This window comes from Panthera onca, chromosome F1 (assembly GCF_046562875.1).
Source record: "Panthera onca isolate mPanOnc1 chromosome F1, mPanOnc1 haplotype 2, whole genome shotgun sequence".
Lineage (NCBI taxonomy): Eukaryota > Metazoa > Chordata > Mammalia > Carnivora > Felidae > Panthera > Panthera onca.
In genome coordinates this window covers 11,300,171-11,321,037 of record NC_138355.1, presented here as the reverse complement: position 1 = coordinate 11,321,037, position 20,867 = coordinate 11,300,171, and the positions used below count along the sequence as shown (strand labels likewise).

General features: G+C 42.3%; 1 protein-coding gene across 6 annotated transcripts in view; it reads right to left on the bottom strand.

The window, feature by feature from the left end:
• The window catches only part of RGS7 (regulator of G protein signaling 7), a 529,525-nt gene extending 513,074 nt beyond the window's left edge, over positions 1–16,451 (bottom strand). For 3 of the 6 annotated variants that reach the window (XM_060643375.3, XM_060643377.3, XM_060643378.3), the window contains exons 1-2: positions 16,294–16,451; positions 15,213–15,338 (exon numbers count right to left, since the gene is read on the bottom strand). In XM_060643375.3, coding sequence (XP_060499358.1) covers positions 15,213–15,290 — 78 coding nt within the window. In that variant the 5' untranslated portion in view covers positions 15,291–15,338; positions 16,294–16,451. Of the gene's footprint in view, positions 1–15,212; positions 15,339–16,293 lie in introns of those variants that run through there. The other 3 variants (XM_060643379.2, XM_060643381.2, XM_060643380.2) reach the window with 3 other exon arrangements.
• Between the last annotated feature and the right edge of the window lie 4,416 nt (positions 16,452–20,867).

Below are 20,867 nucleotides of genomic sequence, written 5' to 3'. Positions count from 1 at the left end.
TAATGTTTAATTAAAATTAAATGTTTTCAGTGATTTATTCCAATTCTATTACCTTTAAAATGTCAGTTATTTTTAGTGTGTGATTTTTCAGAACGTGAGGGTTTTTTTTTAAGGAATGTATTGTGCTACAGCAGAAATGCCCATATTTTGCTTTGTTGTGTGGATATTTTTGAAATATGGAGGCACTGCGGATTGATGGAATAAATGGTACAAATAAAGTGTTCTCACTGCACTTACTTAACTCTCTTTGCTAAAATCCAACTCAGCACCTCTTGCCTATGGTTAATAATGTACAAATTCTACCAAAGATTCTACCAAAGTGGGCAGTTCCTACTGATTTTCATAAATATGCTCAACAAAATGCTTCTAAACATAAAACAAGGTCCAAATATAGTGTTCAAATGAATCTACGCAGAATTGGCCTTGTTCTACCACTTTAAGCAGCTTTTATTATTTTAAAAAAAAATTTTTTTTTAATGTTTATTTATTTTTGAGACAGAGAGAGACAGAGCATGAATGGGGGAGGGGCAGAGAGAGAGGGAGACACAGAATCGGAAGCAGGCTCCAGGCTCTGAGCCATCAGCCCAGAGCCTGACGCGGGGCTCGAACTCACGGACCGCGAGATCGTGACCTGAGCTGAAGTCGGACGCTCAACCGACTGAGCCACCCAGGCGCCCCTAAGCAGCTTTTATTATATAAAATGATTCCATTTTTAAATTAGCCAAACTTCTAAGTAAGCAAAGATACTGTGAGAAGACCACCTTCAGCTGTAGGATCTGTGGTATGAGTGAACAAGTACTAGGGCAAAGAAATAAGTTCAAATATTTTTTAAAGTTTTTCCTCTTACCCCTAGCACAAGTACTTTGCAGTAAATAAATAATATGGTTTTCATTTGCATTTGTTTTTCACATGGGCAAATAAGCTTTCCAGACCTCAGTTTCCTTACAGGAAAACAAGAATTTTTAAAAACCGTATAACCGTACTGTCAACTTTATGAGGGTGTGTGTGTGTGTGTGTGTGTGTGTGTGTGTGTGAGTGAAAGTACTTGTGAATCTCTTGATTCTCCAATCTTGACATTTCAAAGTGCTCGGGTAAAGAACATACAATTGTCATCACTGATTTTTTACCCCCTGACACTCCTAGTAAATTACCTTGAACATAATAATTGTTCAATAAGTATCTGCTAAATTAAATTGAACCATATGCATAATTAACCAAAGTCCAAATTTCTCAATTAAGTTGTTTAAAAGAAACTAGATTTATTCCAAGATAGCAAATAGATTGTTTTTAAAATTAAACAAGAAACTTGTATTTCAAATAAAACTTGAGTCCTATTACTATCTTACAGATACAAAATAAAAGGCATTGGATACAGTTTCCAAATTGGTTTGAATTTGGGTTTGCTGCAAGTGACAGATACCCAAATTACAATGTCTGGAAGATAAGGCAGGCAGTGGAAAAACTGTTTACAATATTATGATAGATGCATGTCATTACATATTTGTCCAAACCCACAGGATATGTAACACCAAGAGTGAATCCTATGGTAAACAGTGGACTTTGGTTGATGATGATGATGATGATGATGATGATGATGATGATGATGTGTCCATATAGGATCATCCTTGATACGAAAATATACCACTCTGGTGAATAATGTTGATAATGGGGGGCTCTATGGAGGGGCAGGAGGTATATGGGAAATCTCTCTACCTTCCTCTCCATTTTGTTGTAAACCTAAGAGCGCTTTAAAAAAACAAAATCTTAAAAAAATAGAAGACGACATAAGTTAATTTTCCTTTAACATGAAAGTTTACGTAGGCAAGCCAGGTCAGTGGTCAGGGACCCAGGTTCACTCCCTTTTGTTGTTCTGCCATCCAGGTCTCTCACCTTCCACTTCACACCAGGATGACCTGATTCCAGCCAACAAGAATGAGAAAAGGAAGAAAGAAAGATATATCCTTTTTTTAAAGGACACGTCCCAGATACTACACAAACATTTCACTGGCCAGAAAGCATCACAGAAAGCATCCCATGCCCACCAGGTCTTGGAAGCCTAGGAAATGTGACCTTCACTCCAGTGGCCATGTGCCTCCATGTAAATGCAGAGAGCTATTACTCCAGAAATGTCCAGGACAGAGAGGTTTACCACAGTTTTATACAGCGACAATGAGCTTTGAATCAAACAGATCAATATGTACAGATAAGTTGATTAGCTTCTAATCAGCTCAGAGTAAGAATATCACTGAGTTTTTACAGTATTTTTAGTATTTAAGGCCATATGTAATATAATGCTAGTTATCAGGAAGAGTCAGAACTCACCTCCTACAGATAAACTGCTTTAGCTTCAAGCCACTAAAACGCCCAGCCCAAATGACCTGTACTGAGACTTAATACTAAGGCATCTTCAAATTAAGTGTTCTAAGATAAATAAATAAATAACTGCATAAGGCCAAGATTTAAGATGGAAGGAGAGATTAATTTGAAATTATCTTTTCTGGTTATAATCATGAATACATCTGTCTTCAGGATAGAGCTGAAGTGCTCTAAATGCTAAAATTCCTAAGTGCTGTATTCACTATTATTATCCAAACTTAAATGCATTGGGAATAAAAGTGTGGGGAGACTATATAAAAGCCAAAGAAAGACAACGAATGTTATGATTTTGAGAGGGTCTGTGATATTCTTTAAAGCATTTACAAGATTCTCTAAGAGATGTGAGACTTCTTGCCCCATCGTAATACCCCCAAAGGCAATTATTTCACAGATCCAAAACAAATAAAACTGAATTTATTTTTAAATGTGCTATTATTTAAGTTTTTTTATTCATTAAGCTTCATCACTACCATCACCCAAAAGAGTCAAATATGGAGGTTACACTCTTAACTAAAAACCTGGAAATTAATGACAGAACAAAGGACTTTAAAGTCCTTTTTTAATAAAAAAAGCTAGCTCAGAATCTGACTTTGGCTCAGGTCATGAGCTCACGGCTCGTGAGTTCAAGTCCCACATTGGGCTCTGTGCTGACAGCTCAGAGCCTGGAGCCTGCTTCCAATTCTGTGTCTCCCTCTCTCTCTCTGCTCTCCCCCTCTCACATTCTCTCTCTGTCTCCCACTCAAAAACAAATTAAAAATTTTCCAAAAAGCTAGCTCAGAAGTTCAAACAAAAATAACAGAATTTTGGTTAGACAGAAATCTACATGGTCATACGGTTCATAGGTCAAAACCATTCCTGAGGACAGTCTAATCTGTATTTGAAAGCTCACAGATTCTCCAAAGAAGACATGAAAATGCCCAACAAGTACATGAAAAGATGCTCAATCATTATGGAAATGCAAATAAAAACCACAATAAGATACTACCTCATACCCGTTAGGATGACTATTATCAAAGAGAACAAGTGTTGGTAAGGATACAGAGAACTTGTATCCGTTGTGTACTGCTGCGGGGAATGTAAAATGGTTCAGCCACTATGGAAAATGGTATGGTGGTTCCTCAAAAGAATTAAAAACACAATTACCATATGATCCAGCAATTCCAATTCTAGGACTTGAAAGCAGGGACTCAAATAGATATTTGTACACTCATGTTTATTCCAGCATTATTCTGTGAATAACAGCCAAAGGTGGAAGGAACCCAGGTGCTCATCCATAGATGATGGATAAACAAAACATGATACATATCCATACAATGGAGTATTATTCAGCCTTAGAAATTTCTGGCACATACCACAACATGGATGAACCCTCAGGACATTATACTTAGTGAAATAAGACAGTCACAAAGGGACAAATACACTATGATTCCATTTATATCAGCAATTACATTTATAAAGTAGCAAGGTGGTTGTCAGGACTGGGAGAGAAGAACAGGGAACTGGTGTTTAATGGGTACAAGTTTCAGTTTTGCAAGATGAAGGAGTTCTGGAGATGGACAGTGGTGATGGTTGTACAACAATGTAAATATACTTAGTGCCTCTGACCTGTACACTTAAAAATGGTTAAAATGATCAATTTTATGTTATGTACATATTATCACAATTAAAAATTTTTAAAGAAAAAATGATAGACCCACTTGAGCAAAGATTTATTTTATTAAGTTTATTTATTTATTTTGAGAGAGACAGAGAGACACAAGAGAGGGAGGGGCAGAGAAAGAGAGAATCCCAAGCAGGTTCAACACTGTCAGTACAGAGCCTGAGGCAGGGCTTGAACTCACAAACCATGAGATCATGACCTGAGCTGGAACAAAGAGTTGGATGCTCAACCGAGCCACCCAGGCACCCCAATTTGAGCAAATATTTAAAAAATAAAAATCTCATTAAGTAGGATGTACCATTATACTAAGGACTCAAGATGATAAAAAAATAATTATCATTTCATTTACTTTTCCTTAAAAGTAATCTAGCAGTCTACACATATATGAAGGAATTTAGATCTTAAAAGATATTTTTTCTCAGGTTTGCCTCAAAATAATCAACTGGGGGATAGCATAAGTGGGGAAGTACAAGCGAAACAAGATTCACCTATCGTTAATAACTACTGACGCAATGCTATGGACACATGAAGGTCCTTTATATCATTTTTTTACAGCTGTATTTGTTTCAATTGTGCCATAACTGAACAGTTTTAGTCACTTTTTATTGTACACTTACTATATGAAACAGTTTTAAACAAAATTATCAAGAGCCACTAAAGAGCAGCAAATTCTACAATATGTGTAAGAAAGAACATTTTCAAAGGGAAGTGCTCCTTAGACATTACCACTTGCTTTGATAGAGAAACCCAGTTCCTATTCTTTGGGCTTTTGTAAGTAATAGTTAAAATATATTGAATGTTTCCTACTTATCTAGACTTTACATGTACTATTTTTGTAATCCTCACAATAACCTATTATTATCCCCGTTTTACAGATGAGGAAACTGCGACTCAAAAAAGCAAAGTAATGTGATTCAAGTTCACAGGTATTATGTCAGCTTTAACCTAGGAGTCTGACTGCAAAGCCTTCAATTTAACAAGCACCTTTCTCTAATGACAAGAGTCTCTTTCCCTTTCTTGGTAGCTAAGGACGGCCTCATCGATCCTGAGTGGCCAGAACTGATGATGTCTGATTGAGAACCTATGGAGGGAGACATTTCGTTTTCTAAGGGGTAAGACCAACACCTTTGCCTCAGTTGTCTCAGTAAAGCCCTGAGGATTTTAAACATTAGCTTCACTCAATTTAGCATCAGAGGTTGTAAGACCTTGGGCACAGAACTGCAACAAGAAGATACAGATCAACATAAAATTTATTTTAGAAAACAAGATGACCCAAAACAAGTAAACTTTCATATCGCCCATTTCTTCCCCTTTTGTGTTAATAATCATCCTATGATGAGTTGCTTGACATCTGTCTTTGCCCCCTTGAAATAAGCTCAGTCAGGACTCAGATGCTGTCTGCCTTGTCTACAAGTCCATCCCTGGTGCTACCATGGTGCTTAAACATAGCCAAGGCTCAATGTATGTGTAGTGAAAGGAACTGAATTCTGAGTGTCATGAGTGTTCACTAATTTAATTGGAAGCAACACGGTGAGGAGGAGAGTAGGGTCTTTGGAGCAAGCATTCATTCATTCATTCGTTCCTTCACTCATTTGTGCATTTATGCAATCAATATTTGGGACACCTACTACGTGCCATTTTTCTAAGTGCTGGGAACACAGCAATGAAAGATGTCTCTACCTTGGCTCTGCTTCTAATCCCTGAGCAATCCTGGGCAGTCACTCGGTCTGCAGGGGTCAGTTTCAGCTGTTGTACCAGAAAAACAGGATACTAATAACCAATATGCAACATTATTTTAAGGAAAATGGGTAATATATGTAAAGAAGCAGGGTAAACACTCAATAAATGGCAACTATTCTAATTAGTGACAAATCAAAAGTCAAAACAAAATACTAAGTAGAAGACAGAGCAAGTGACAAATGGCATTAACTTCCAGAGGAAATGCACCTAGCAAAGTTCAGTGAGAAAAATGTTGGTAACAATGTGTTCTTTCTATGTGGTGCTTAGTTTTCTTCAAAATGTTTGGGATATATCATCTTAAATAGGAGTGAAAATCTCCCTAGATTTTTATACAAGAGAAAAAGTATCTACTGGAACCAGTTTGCTTGACATTCAAAAGCTTTGTGGCCAAAGAAGGTTATGCAGATTTAAACTGTTTTTGACATCTTGCAGCAACGACCAAACAGAGGAAATCATGTCAACTGAGCTTCTAAATGACCTACAGCCATGGGACACTTGGCAAGCTGGAAAAGACTTATCAGGAAGCCTACTGTAAAGTTTATTCTTTCAAGGAGTCTCGGTAATTTCCGCAATCCCCTCCCCAAAAAAGGCTACAAGTATTATTTGTCAATCACTCTCAGTCAAGAATTTCCACTTATATTTCATCTCATCTTCTCAAAGGTTCTGTGAAGCCGTCTCTGTTAATTTTATGAGGGAAATGAAATTCAGAGAAGGTGAGAAATGTGCCCAAGCTCACACGGCTCGTGAAGGGTGGTACCAGAATCCACAACATAGCCCTTCGGATGGGGAGACCCTGCCCCTCTATCACTGGCACTTCCCACAGGCTTTTCCACCATCCTTTCAACTTTCTGAGATAAGAAAGAGAAGTGAGCTTTAAAAAAATGGATTCCTTATACCCCAACTTTAAATTCTCAACAAGGATTCCAACCACCGTAAATCCCTTTTACCTGAAAGCCTCTGGTTTTTTCTCAGTCCTGTTAGGAACTGGAAAGGCTACAATGCATCCCTGTGATGGCACAAGATGGGAGATTAGCTGAAGTGCCTTTGACATCAAGTCATCTGAGTACCTACAAGTGCCCTTCCTGGATGGTGTCGACAGGCTCTGGTCCCACAACCACTATCATCTCACCTTAGGAGAGCCACCCTCTCCAGATGCTGAAAGTTTCCACAGGATGAGAAAATAAATAAATAAATAAACAAACAAACAAACAAACAAACAAGCAAACAGAGTAGTCATTTGATATCATTTATCATAATATGTACCATCACCTTATCAGTCCAGGGTCTTCCTTCAAAACTTCACTTCTATTTCGTTCTTTTAAAAAAATCATTTGTTGAGCCCCCACTTTGTTGCAAGCACTGTGTGCCTAGTGTCAGACTAGGTATAGCATATTCTTTATCTCTTCCCTTGGGTTTGATGCTGTTTTCCCAAAGGTCTTCACTTCTTAAGCACTGTCAAATACAATAGTCACTAGCCACAGGAGCTATTTAAATTTAAATTACTTAAAATTAAGTATAATTTAAAATCCAGGTCTTGGGTAACACTAGCCACGTTTCAAGTGTTCAGTTGCTCTGTGTGGGTAGTGGCCACCATATTAAACAATCCACATACAGATTATTTCCACCATGGTAAGAAGTTCCACTGGACAGTGCTGCCACAGAGCATCATGTTCTGTGTTTTCATCTGCCTAGGACTTCCAGCCAGCATCAAATCAAGAACAGAACTACTCTCAGAGTAGGACAGACCAAGTTCCCGATCTTACCATTCCTGAGGCTCCAAAGGTTAGAGTGCAGTAGAAGGGAAAAAGGAATCTAGTAACCTATCTCTTGTGAGTGACTAGGCATCCAAGGATGCCATGGAGTAACCAGGATGCTGATTACCTACTGATACTGAATTACAAACACAAAGACTTATTGCCGTTATTTTAAAAGACGGAGAGAGCCACAGAAAGAAAAATAAAGACTCGAATCCAAGCTTTGTGACCGCAGACAAATTGCGTAACTTCTCTAATCCTAAATTTCGTCACCTGCAAAGTGAAAAGGTAGATCCATTCTAGGTTCCCTTTCATTTCCAAAATTCCTGGATTCAAAAGCTTTATTTACTTTACATAATATCCAAGGAACTGTGTAGACTTCAAAGATATATAAGATAATACTTCAAAGAGCTTATTAAAAAGAAGCTAGTAAATTTAAAAAAAGTAAAAGCTAGCTACATAGGGATAAATAATATAAGAAAGGACATTGTGAGAGTCATGAAAATGGTATTACCAAAGTATCTCACAGAATCTGCCTCGCTATCAGGAAGACATGAAAATGTTCACCTTTTTTTCCCTTCAAAAAATTTAACAACATAGTAGACCCCATGGCACATACAAGGTGTTTCATAATTTTACTTAAATAAACAGGAATAGGAAAATAATAATAATTACTATTACTGTTACAGACACTTATTGAAGATCTAATATATGTTAGGTTCTATACAAGACACATCCCTAAGTAACTCATTTTGCCATCAAACAGCTCTACGAAGGAAACATTTTTGGTTTTCATTACTTTACAGATAAGGAAACCAAAGTGAAAGTAGTCCGTTGCTAACCCACAACCAGACAGATCAACAGTGGCAGAGCCGAGATTTAAAACCAAGACGACCCGGACACCTGGGGGGCTCAGTCGGTTAAGCATCCATCTTCAGCTCAGGTCCTGATCTCACGGTCTGTGGGTTCGAGCCCCGTGTCAGCCTCTGTGCTGATAGCTTGGAGCCTGGAGCCTGCTTTAGATTCTGTGTCTCCATCCCTCTGCCCCTTCCCTGCTCGTGCTGTGTGTCTGTCTGTCTGTCTCTCTGTCTCTGTCTCTCTGTCTCTCTCTCTCTCAAAAATGAGTAAACATTAAAAGATTAAAATAAAACAAGACCACCCAACTGCAGGGCACATGTTTCTTCCACTTCACACTGGCTCCTGAAGAAAAAGTTTACTTGCCAATCACAATGAAGGATGTCAAATAAGAAGGCTCCCAGCCTTACTCTTAAGAACCCAGCTAATGTCACAAAGCTGCCATTTTCCTATTTTTTCAGTAAACGGAAGAGCAACTTCTTCTCTCTGAATGGGCTCCTCAGCCAAAATATCCCAGCCTGGACCAGGTGGCAATTTTAATGAAACTGGAACCAAGTTCATGACTGTCTGTTAGAGCTCCAATGTCCTGAGACCTTTGTTAATTGAATTAGACACAAGACAAAGGGAAAAGAGGGTAAGTTAAATTTTCATATTGCCTTGGGCAAATGGCAGAAAGAAGTGGGCCTTGTTTTCCCTAAGGAACCGGGTACCCACTTTATCATTTACAATTATTTTATAATTAGATTGGTATTTTGTAAGACAGAAGTCCCTGTCACCCTGACCTTCCAATGCCTCCTTTTCACTGCTATGAACGGGGGGAGCAAGAGCTTGTTTTCCACAATTCTGTTTTCAAGGAGACTTAACATTTCATATATCACTAAACTATCCAAATCCAAAACATTTCCGTATTCTCTGCAGTGATCGCATTCCATCACCAATACCACCTAAAAATACCCTGCTTTCCATCACTCAGTAGAACCACAAAGGCTATTAGAAGGCAATAAAATCCCTAGATAGCTTCTCTTTCCTACATCTGCACTCTCCCCTGATCAATTAGATTCACGGAGGCTGGAGGTGGGAAATAAAGGAAATAAAATTCAGGCCACAAATCCTTATCTTAATCTCACAAATAGCACTGACAAGCAACAACTGGTGCGGGAAAAGCTCAACCGTGGAAGGCTTTCCGGCTCTGAACTCAGGTTAATGATTATCCAAAATCCATCATTGAATTATTACTCATAACATGTCCACTTCTCAGCAAAAAATATCATAGATGACGGTTCTATTCTATCTCAGGGCACATGTCAGTATTTATGTTACTGAGGGGAAAACAGGTCTGCATTTGATTCAGACAGATTAAATTCATATTTATAGTAGACAATATCCCTTAGTCCAGAAAGGAGCTTTCAAGTAATCTAATTCTAGAAGACAGTCCATTTCAGAATTTTTGAGCAATGGCAAGACATTTCTCCTGGTCCCTGCCTCCCATTGACGTCCCTAATTTAGAAATCTGAAGGTGTAAAGGCTCAGACCTTTTCTGATTACCTATTCGCAAGCACTCCTTCTTTTTCTCATGGGCCTTTCTCTTATCACTTATAAATTTACTTCATCAGCACCCTAAACCCAGAAAGACTAAGACAAGTAAGGTTCAAAAACGTCAACAATTGGGGCGCCTGGGTCAGTCCATTAAGTACCTGACTTCGGCTCAGGTCACGATCTCACAGTTAGTGAGTTCAAACCCCACATCAGGCTCTGTCTACATGGAGCCTGCTTCAGATCCTCTGTCTCCCTCTCTCTCTGCCCTCCCCTGTACTCTCGCTCTCTCTCTCTCAAAAATAAACATTTAAAAAATGTCAAAAATTATTTTCGATAATGGAGTTCAAGGAGGGGGGGGAATATTGACACCCTCAAGGTTAACCAGACTGGACAATCCTAAAGAGACAAATGCACTGAGTTAATACAGAAAATGTCAGCTAACTCGCCACTAACAGACTAGTAACTGTCTGTGGCTCAATTCCTCCCAAAGAAGAAGCAAGTCCTTCCCCTTTCTTATGGGAACCTGTATGCTTATGAAACAGACAGACTTCACAAATAGCTTCCAAAGGCAAGGTCTAGGTCAAGCCAATCAGCATGGGCAATCGTCCTATGGGGCTGACATCTCCCACTGCATCTTTCTGTAGGAAGGGCCAGTGGGCCCCTCTTGCTCTTCAAGAACAGAGCAGTCGGTCCTTAAAGACTAACCTTTTGCCACACCACATACACAGCAACATATTGGACCCCATGGCACACAAGTTTAAAAGCACCCTTTCAAGAGCATGTGCGTAACACGCACCCAAACCAGACTGGAATCTGCTCTCTTCTCCAAAAGACATCATTTTATCTTTTACAATGAAACTGAGCATCATCTCAGGGAAAACTTACCTTCACATTTAGGTCTGTCTTTAAAAGAAGAAATTAAAAGGAAAAAGCAACTGGAAGGAGAGTGAGCACATGGGAGATGAAGAGAGGAGAGGAACACAGGACAGAGGAGAGGACAGGTGAGGTGAGGGCACAGGACAGAGGAAAGGGCGGGTGAGGTGAGGTGAGGTGAGGTGAGGTGAGGTGAGATGAGGACACAGAACAGAGGAAAGGACGGGCGAGGTGAGGTGAGGGTAAAGGACAGAGGAGAGGGCAGGTGAGGTAAGGTGAGGGCACAGGTTTGCTCCATCCAAAAACACATTCATCCCACCAAGGTAGTGAATGAGGAAAATATTTTGATTTTCTTTTCTGGCCATTGAAGCATAAATAGCTGCTGCAGTAATAGCAAAATTATTGGTCATTGTGAGCAGTTCTGCTGGTGAGAGGCCGGCATTCCAGACCATTTGAAATACTGGCCCCAAGGTGCCCTAGATATTTTGTGTTTCAAATGCGGGAATGTCAGCTGCTGGACAAAACGTGATGTATCCTGTCTAGTGGGCAGCATGCTGGCCAGACACCGGATTTGGAATGTGTGTCCCTGCACCCTGGGTTCTAGCTCGGCCGTCCTCCACAGCCAGTGCTGCGTCCAGAACAAGGATTCTGCCCTGTGGAACAGAGCGAGAAGGGAGCAGTGTTTGGGCCTCATCAGCCAAAGCCAAAACCTTGTTCTAGTACCTGACTTCGGCTCAGGTCACGATCTCACAGTTAGTGAGTTCAAACCCCACATCAGGCTCTGTCTACACGGAGCCTCATCAGCCTGCCCGGATGGAGCCTAGAAAGCCCGAAAATTAAATGTGGCCGAGACTCATATCTTACGAGCTTTCAAATAAAGTGTTCTCAAATACATAAAATGGCATAATGACTCTAACTTAATCACTTGCTTATGAAAAAACAGTGTTATGAGTTGAAAAACTGGTAAGGCGTATACTGTGTCCATATGGATGTTTAAAATGTACTTGACATCAAATGAAGCCTACAAAGACCCTTTCTTTTTAAAATTCTTTTAGTGAAGTGCAAGGTTATATTAGTTTCAGATGTACAACACCCTAATACATTACTCTATACATTACTCATTGCTCACCACCCTACTGTCGTCACCATCTGTCACGATACAACATTATTACAATATTAACCATATTCCCTATGCTGTAGTTTTCATCCCTGTGACTTATTTATAATTGGAAGTTTGTATCTCTTAATACCCTTTACATATTTTACCCCATCCTTCCACCTGAGATGCCTCACACGAAACCAAAAAGCTGCTCACAAACATCCCAGGCCGACCTGCAGGTCCCAACCCTGACCGTGAGGCAGCACCACGATTGTCCATAGCCTGCACCACAGCAACACTCACTCTGCCTGGAGCATCATCCTTCTACACACTGTATATTTTTCCATAACGTCACTATGGAATTCTCCATGGAAAGAGACCTTTAGAATTCTCCCATCATTTGGAGGAACTCCTATAATGTGGATGAGAGTAATCACAAGAGAGAGACACATCTGACGAACACAAGAAACGCATGCATCCCAGCTCTTGTCTGTGCATTCCACTTTGCTAACCATTCACTGTTCCCCTCTCTCACAGGAATGTGTTACTACGTGTCATTCATAGCCTACCCAATAAAACGGAAACGCACATACATGTCTTTAGTGTGTGTGAATCACCACAATCCTGGTGCAAACAAGAGGTGGCCTGCGGGGGAGGGGAAACAGTGAGAACACCGGTGAATGTTTCTAGCTCAAAACCTATTTCCAAGAACTATGTTTCAACAATGAAGCAAAAGTGGAAAACTGGCATGAGAGGATAAAAACAGCAATTTATCCACTCTCTCCACTGTTACTGAGCAATGTGCCATGGTACCCAAGTTCTTTTCTAAACCTGTGATTGACTTCTTGATTGTTACGCATTTGTAACCCAGTGCTTCTTCCTTTAAGCAGGTAGAGATGAAACATCCTAGTAACAGATACCAGTCCTATACGTCTCTCCAATTACTTTGCTGTTCTTCACATTAAAATCTAGCCTCTACTGAAAATATAAATATAAACAAGATGCAAGAAACAGGGGTAAAACGGTCACATGAAACCATGATGTCAGGTTGTATGTCTCCAAACAGACATGGGCCATTTTGATGTGTGTCTTATTATATAAATTATCTGGTATTTATACATTATTCTTTATATCACAAATACAAAATATGTGTGCTTGGAGAATAAATAAAAGGATAGATAGGCAATCCATAATCAAGCATTATGAGCACAATTTACTGAACTGAGTTATTTTTTGTGTGAAAATGATTTAGCAGAGAAATATTTTCTAAAAATAAATTGTGTCATTAATACTAAACACAGTAATAAAAGGAGGGCAAAATAAGTAATACAAGCATTTCCAAGCTTAACCAACAAAATGATAGTGTTGAAAAGAATGAGGCATTATACTCTTTCCCTGAAGACATAGTCTGTTAACTTACCAGTAGCCCTAGCAGCAATTTGGTGGTCACACAACAACTTACAGAGCAAATTCAAAATTAGCACTAGGAAGCTCAGGTACCCTAAATAATCTAATAACTATTTCTAAAACTCCTAGCCTCATATTTTTATTTATTCTCATAATAATTGACTAAATGAGACACACAGATTCATGTCATATTACGTTTATTTCTAATCAAGATAAGCATTAGGTGTCTGATCAATGTGACCCTAACCTTCTATAAGGAACCAGAAAAAGAATATAGTGTTTGACCAAACAAGAGTAGCTAACTACTGTAATTTTACATCCAAAAGTCCAGCTTTCCACATGCACGTGCCTAGAAGATAGAACTTATGATTCTCATCTCTTGCATATTTTAATATTCAAAGCATACCAAACAATAAAAATATCGTAACTTACTTAAAAACACATAACTGCCCTCCAAACAGCTCTTCTCAGAACGAATTCTATTTAGAATGGGCAAATATCCAGTTATTTCGATCGATGTAGCAATACAATCATAATAATTTAGGCTCAAGTGGATTATGTTCTTGATTATCCAGTTGGGATGCTCTAGGTCTAAAATAAGCAACTAATCTCCAATTTCTATTTCCTATCATACTGTGTTGTCCCAGACACAAAAAACTGCATTCACAGGTACACAATACAATACTGTTTGTATGGCTAAAGAGAAAAACAACTAACATTGCATCAGGATGTCCATTCACCTTCACATGAAAGCAATACCAATATTGCCTCAAACACATACTCGTCACCATCTCTCGGTGATTTGGGCCCACATAGAGGAGGTTAGATTTATCACAGGTCAAAATAGCAGACAGCTTTTCAGCTTTATTCATGAAAGACCATACACAAACTCATCCTGGACTCCTCAATGGGCTCATGCTAATTAAAACCTTTAACAATTTTCTTGATTCCAAGGTATGACTTCCTTTTCGTTATTGCTAATGTTAACCAAAGAAATCTTGCCCCATAAGCGCTACAGATAATATGCTAAGGAAAAATAATCCCAGCATAAAATGCAATTGAAACGATTGGCACAGAAGTTAAATAAAGAATATTGCTTCCTTAATTTTAGGACTATTGTTGATTATGACCAGAATGAAGTTACCTAAGCAACCACTCTAAAGCACACACAATATTCAAATGCATCTTTATTATGGTGGCTCAGTGTCTAGAAGTTTGTTGCTGATAGCTGCAATAAAATGTATAAAGCTATCAGATCAGTTGGTGGCAAGAAAAAAAAAACAACCATAAACGTTTATGTACGATTCATATGGCACTGGAACATAAATACCCATAAACAAAACCATAAAAATAACCCAAAGTAAAAAATAATTTAGGCTAAGACAAAAAACAAACCAAAACACACACACACACACACACACACAAAAAAAAAAAAAACCAAGAAAAGTTTAGTCGCAAGTAAACTGTTAACACCAACCATAGATTCACAGACACATTAACTCTTGTTGCTGAACTGCAAAGTGGTCTTTTCATCTCTAAAATGCGATACCTTTATACCACCCTTATAACTCAAATGCTTAGGGGAGTATACGAAAAAGCTTCTGAAAACTACTACGGATGCTACAAAATCACAGGTGTAACAAAGTATGTGATGCCCAGACTTGCGGGTACTGCTGATGGCAGGTTAATCTGCGTGAAGTCGGCCGGGAAGCTGAGGGAGGAGTACGGCCAGCCTCATTCACTTCACTGCGTCCCTACACACTTGAGAATCTCAGACCATCTTCAAGTACAGTGTGCGTACTTTGTGATTTGGGAAGTCTGAGGCCACAAAGTTAGTACATATTCCGGGGAGAAAACAAAATCAAGGAAGACAAAAGTTTCCCTTTGTTCAAGAAAGTGAAGAAATCCTTACCTTTCTGTACACCAGCATGTTGGGTGATTCATCCGCCACCCCGTTGCTGGTCTGCCCGTAATTATTCCCCTGGGCCATGTCACCCCACACTTGGTCAGCTCTCAGGCACTGGACGATCGGTCTGCCCTGCAGAGGGTTAGAGAGACTTCAGTGAGATGTGAGTGGTGGTGCTCAGGGGGTTGACTTGAATCGTCTTCCTAATCCACAGCTCCCACACCGGGCACACTTGCCGAGAGGCTGGCTGGAGGAAGCGGCACAGAAACAGATTTTTAAAAATTGAATATACACCTACTGTACCCCCAGGGATTTGTGAGAAATGACAGTCTTTCAGTTAGAATAGACATTGGGCTGTGGTTTTAAGTGACTTGATCTTCTGGATACTCGTTTTCAAAAGTGTTTGAGGCTCACCTAAAAAACCCACGGCTACCGTTTACGCGCTACAGAGAGTTCTCTGGTCCCCAGTACTTGCATAGCGACTTGATGATGTTTTCCCAAAAGGGCGGAAAGGCAGTACCCTGCGGCGGCACACGCGCGCCCAGGTATCCGGCTAGTTTCCCCGCAGGCAGCGCATCACACAGGCCCAGTCCGCGTGCCGTTCTCGCTCTTCATTCCCCGGGTCTCCCTCTGGGAGCCGGGGAGCTTCGCCCACTTGCACCTGCCCGGCACTGCCCGCCACTGCCCGCCACCCGCTCCCTCCTCTCCACTGCACTTCGGAAGTCAGGAGGGAACCGTGCCCGGTCTGTGCGAAAAGGCACCAGAATCCGTCCCGAACACGGGACCTGGTGGGAGCCAACCCCTCGGGCCATTACCTGGGTCCCCGCGCGTGGCAGCCCGGCTGCAGGAGCCTCAGAGCAACCAGCCCAAGCGGAGGAGACCAGCGAGACCCAGCTCCCGCCGCCTGGCTCTCCGGGCGCCACAAATGGCAGCAGTTTCAGCACCGCGGACCTGGGCGAGCGCGGCGCCCGCAGCCCGGCAGGGGCGCGGGGCTCCCGGGGCGGCCGCGCGGCGGGGCGCCGAGCGAGGGTGGGTGCGGGGCGCGCGGGGAGGCGCCGCCTCCTCCCCTCCCACCTCCCCTATTTACCTCCTCGGCCAAGGTCACGGCCCCGCGGCGTCAGCCCTCGCGGGCGGGCTGGGTGCCGGCGCTGTCAGCTGGCGGCGAGCGGAGCCCCGACGCAGGGCAGCCTCATCACACTCGGCGGATGCGGAACCGCGCGGCTCAGGCCACCGCCGTCGCCGCCGCCGTGCACAGGCCGCCCCGGCAGCCCGCCGCTCGCGCCCGCTCCCCCCCCCTCCCCGCCGCCTGGCTGGCCCGCTCCCGCCGCCGCCTCTGCTCCCGGGCGCGGGGACCAGCCGAGCGCGCGCCGCAGGCGAGGCGCCGGCCCGTGCGCGCGACTGGGGAGGCGGGAGGAGGGGCGGTCACGTGGGCCGGGCGGCCGGAGGCGCGGGCGCCCCGGGGCCGCCCCGCCGCCCGCCCTCGCGCCCCGGCCCCGCGGGCGCACACCCCGCGCGGCCGCCGGTGCGGGCGCCGCGGGCGGCCTGGGGGCCCGCGCAGAGCGGCGAGCGGCAGCCGGAAGGGCAGGGCGGGCGCGCGGATGCAGGGATGCAGGGATGCAGGTCTGGATGGAGTCCCGCGCAGCCGGCGCGTTTCATCACGTGCCTGCTGACTCCGCTGACAGTGCGAGGGCAGCGGATGATTGATTATCGCTGTGCTTAACTGACGGCGGGGCGAGATGCCGGCGAGTCCTGGGAGGCGAGAAAATGGCCAGGACCGATGGAGCCCTGTGGCCCGCCGCCTGCGGCTTTGTCAGCTTCGTCCTAAGTTTGAGCAATGGGAAGCGATCTGGAGGCTGCCCACTCGAGCTGGAAGCCTCGCCACCTGTGAAACCGAAGGGCCACCCATCCCCCGTGCGCGCCGCCTTCTTGCAAGGGAGGTGCTCAGAGGACCCACCTCTGCGCCCCTGCTCCCACCTGCTGCAGGTTTCCAAGAGGCCCTGGGGTGCTGATCCCCCAGAATTATTCCTCCAAGTCGATGGCATTAATTCCGCTGTAAGGGTTGGAACGACATGAAGAAGCAAAATCAGTGTCGCCCCAATTATAGTAAAGAAACTTGTGTCTCTGGCTTTCTGGGGCAGATTTGGGAAGCTATAAATATCGAGTTTGCTTTCTTTCCTCAGCTGGGCCAGGTGTGGGGGAGAGAGAGAGACAGGATAATCAAGACAGCCCCTTCTCAACATCCTAGCTGCACACAGAATAGAAGTGACCCCTGGTTGGGTCACCAGAGCCATGTGGCCCGGTGCATTTGCCCCAGTCCCATCTGGGCAGGCAGGTTTCACCCAAGGGGCAAAGAGTTCTCTAACCTCTGTTCTAAGCACTACAGGGCAAAGGTTCCCATCCCAAACTGCTTTGTACACACCCTGGTCTGACCCATCTCCCTCTCTTCCCCAGTTCCCCAAGTTTCTCCATTGTGTGCTCTGGAAAGTATGCTGTTTTGCGTCAAAACTGTCATTTCATTTTTGTTTTTTTCTCTAACATTTCCTAAACGTTCTGTTCTACCCGGAACCTACCTCTTCCCCCTTCAGCCCCTCTCTCTTCCTCTTTGCTCAGTCTACTTCTGGAAAGCTGGCATGAATGGGATTAATAAATTTGGAAAGAATAATTGGGTATGCTCACTCAGCTTGACCACTTTTCCTCTTAAGGGCAAGCTGCCTGAGGGAAGCAAGGTTTCTCCTTTGCATCAGTAGACAAAGGGGGCCCTGCCCGTGCTCAGCACTGATGGACCATTTTTATCAATCAACAAACTAGCATATAGAATAGAGCCAACTTTGTATATTTTATGCATGAGATATAAAATACACCCCAGATGCTTGGGACCCCATCTATCCATCCATCATATAGATAGAACATCGATATCTATACCTGGGTCTAGATCTAGATTATCTTGCATAAGTTATCTATATGTAGGTATAGACATGTATAAAATCTCCCTTGACATACTTTCCGCTTATTTTTGCCCTATTTTTTTGGCTTCTTTGGCACCAAGAATGTCTTCTGCTTTCATTTTGTCCTGAACCTATTCTATCCTGCTATCTCCATGCTACTAAACCAATGGTGAACGGTCAATTATCGTATCAAATGGCTTTTCAGCCGTTGTTAACGTTGATCTCTTTCACATTCTCAAAAACGTTCTACATTTATTCTCCTCTGCATTTCTGGTTGCTATTTCTCAGGCTATTACTTGTTTCTCTTTTGCTTTTTCACCCTTAAATTTTGGAGTGCCTCAGATCTCAATCTGTGGGACTCTTCTCCTCTAAATTTACATGCATTCCCTAGGTGGGCTAAATCAGACTCACATCTTTAAATGCTACCTAAATAGTAATAACTTCCAAATGTATACTTTAATGTAGGTCTGTACTCTGAAATCCAGTCGGTCAACTGGCTCTCCACTTGGATACCTAATTGGTGTCTGATTCAGCTTTATGATAACAAGGATATTGTCTATTTAACTCACTGCCATACGTTCCAGGCATAGGATAGTTCCTAGCCCACAGTAGGTGCATGTTAACTAAATGAATCAATGTATCTAATAACAACAATCTGATACATAATCTTTATATTTAGTAATGCATTGTTTACATTATTATCTCATTTAATCCTCTAAAACCCTGCAGAGGTGGTTATAACTGTTATCTCTTTTACATCGATGCACCAATAGGGAAGGAAAGGATCAGACAGGTTAAGTAAACTGCCCCATACAACCCACATAACCACTAAGTGGCTGTAGTGGTTTGTGCCGTGTCAACTTGATTAGCTGGAACTACATTTCCCAGGATGCCCTTCCTTGTATTCAAGCGAGGAGAGGAATTTGTGCAAGATTGAGAAAACAGTGAGGCTGCACCCAAGGAACATAGCACCTTCCTCTCTGGTGGCCTTTGCAGTCTGTGTGTTGACATGTACCAAGTCCCAGAAGGTTCTAGTATGTCCTTGCTCTCCCTCACTTCACATTCAGGTCTTCCAAATTCATTCCCCTCCTGAGTAATGGTACCCCCAAACACTTCATAAAAGACTGAATGTGGACCTACAAAGGCAGCAGCCACACAAAGACCACAGCTTTCCACTGACTTTCCTGCCAGCCTCCTTTTATGGTCCCCCTCCTGCACCTGGCCATGCCTGGCTCCCCAGCTTCCCCTGTAGACTTCAACTTGCCCACCCACTTGCCGAAGACCTCAGGGGGGTTAATAGTGTCTTTTTTTCAGATCTTCCCATTCCTTCTTCTGGAAAATAACTTCCCCAGCTTCCCTCACAATTGTATAAGCTCTTGTTCCCATAATACTCCCCTTACTCCATTGCGTTCACAGTGTTTCTACTTCTCTGACTGAGTTCTCTACCTCTCTGGCAGAGCTCAAATCCAAGTCTTCCTGGTACTTTTCACTATTCCACAAGAAATCCAAGTTACAGAGACAAAAACCTCGAAGCCATTGATACATGAAAGTGCAAAACTGAACCACAGAAAGTGTGAAAAGAGTTGATATTCCAACCAGGCTCTTCAAGGACTGATAGGAGGTCTACCTGAAAGGTGACGAGGAAAGGAGTTTCCAGTCAGGCACAAAGGCAAATTCTAAAACCCATTAGGACAATGACTATAATAAGACGACCACTCATTGAATTCATGCTGTCTCTAAACACATTAAAAATATTCTCACCATTTCTGACAAAATCTACCCCATAAGCTATGAAAAGAAACTGATGTTCCAGTTAGGAAACTTGACTGTGATTGTATACTTTCTAAATATCAGAGTCTGGACTCGGACACAGCGCTGTGTGACTCCAAAGCCCTATGAAAAACACCTGAAAAGTGCCTCTAGCTACAGAATGAGTTTTTAAAAATCCGAGGGTCCCCCACAGAGATGCCTGTCATTCTACTGTCTGCTTCCTCTCTCCTGGCACCTGTCTTCCCTCCACACACGTAACTCACACCTTTCTCACTGGGCACTAATAACTCAAGATGGCTTATGGCTACTTATGGTTGCAAGGCAAATATCATGGAGCAAAACTCAGGGCAGAGCATGATTCACCATTTCTTCTTTAGTTACTGTTAAGCCTCATTAGACGGATCGTAATTTGTGTTATTGTGCATTGGAAGCAAAATTATGTCTTATTACCTTAATACTCCTAGGACTCACATTTTTTTTTTCTTATCTAACCTTGAGGGAATTAGACTAGATCATCTGGATCTTAGAACATAAGGTTTTAATATGTTCTTTTGTACTTTCCTCCTACATGATGGCCCTTTATGTTGTAAACAGCAAACAACATGGATATTGTGGCATGTCTTTCTGTTTCTTTCTTTCCAAAACCATGTAAATATGTGATCCTCAGCTAAAATCATGTTTTTATCATTTTCCTTGTGGACCTTATGTTTTGTGATATTTCTGTCAAACAAATTAAATTGTAAGATGTAATAATGCATCCATTTTTTCCATTCCAGATAAAACTCCAAGGACCAGGTAAGAGCCCTGTTACTTCACTAGGTGGATAGAATTTCTCCCCAAATAATGGCATTCGTGGTTTTTGTTGTTATTGTTTTGTTTTTTGTTTGTTTTTAGCTTCAGCAGTCGTATCTTGGAAAAAAAATAGAATTTGATTTGTTTTTTAAAT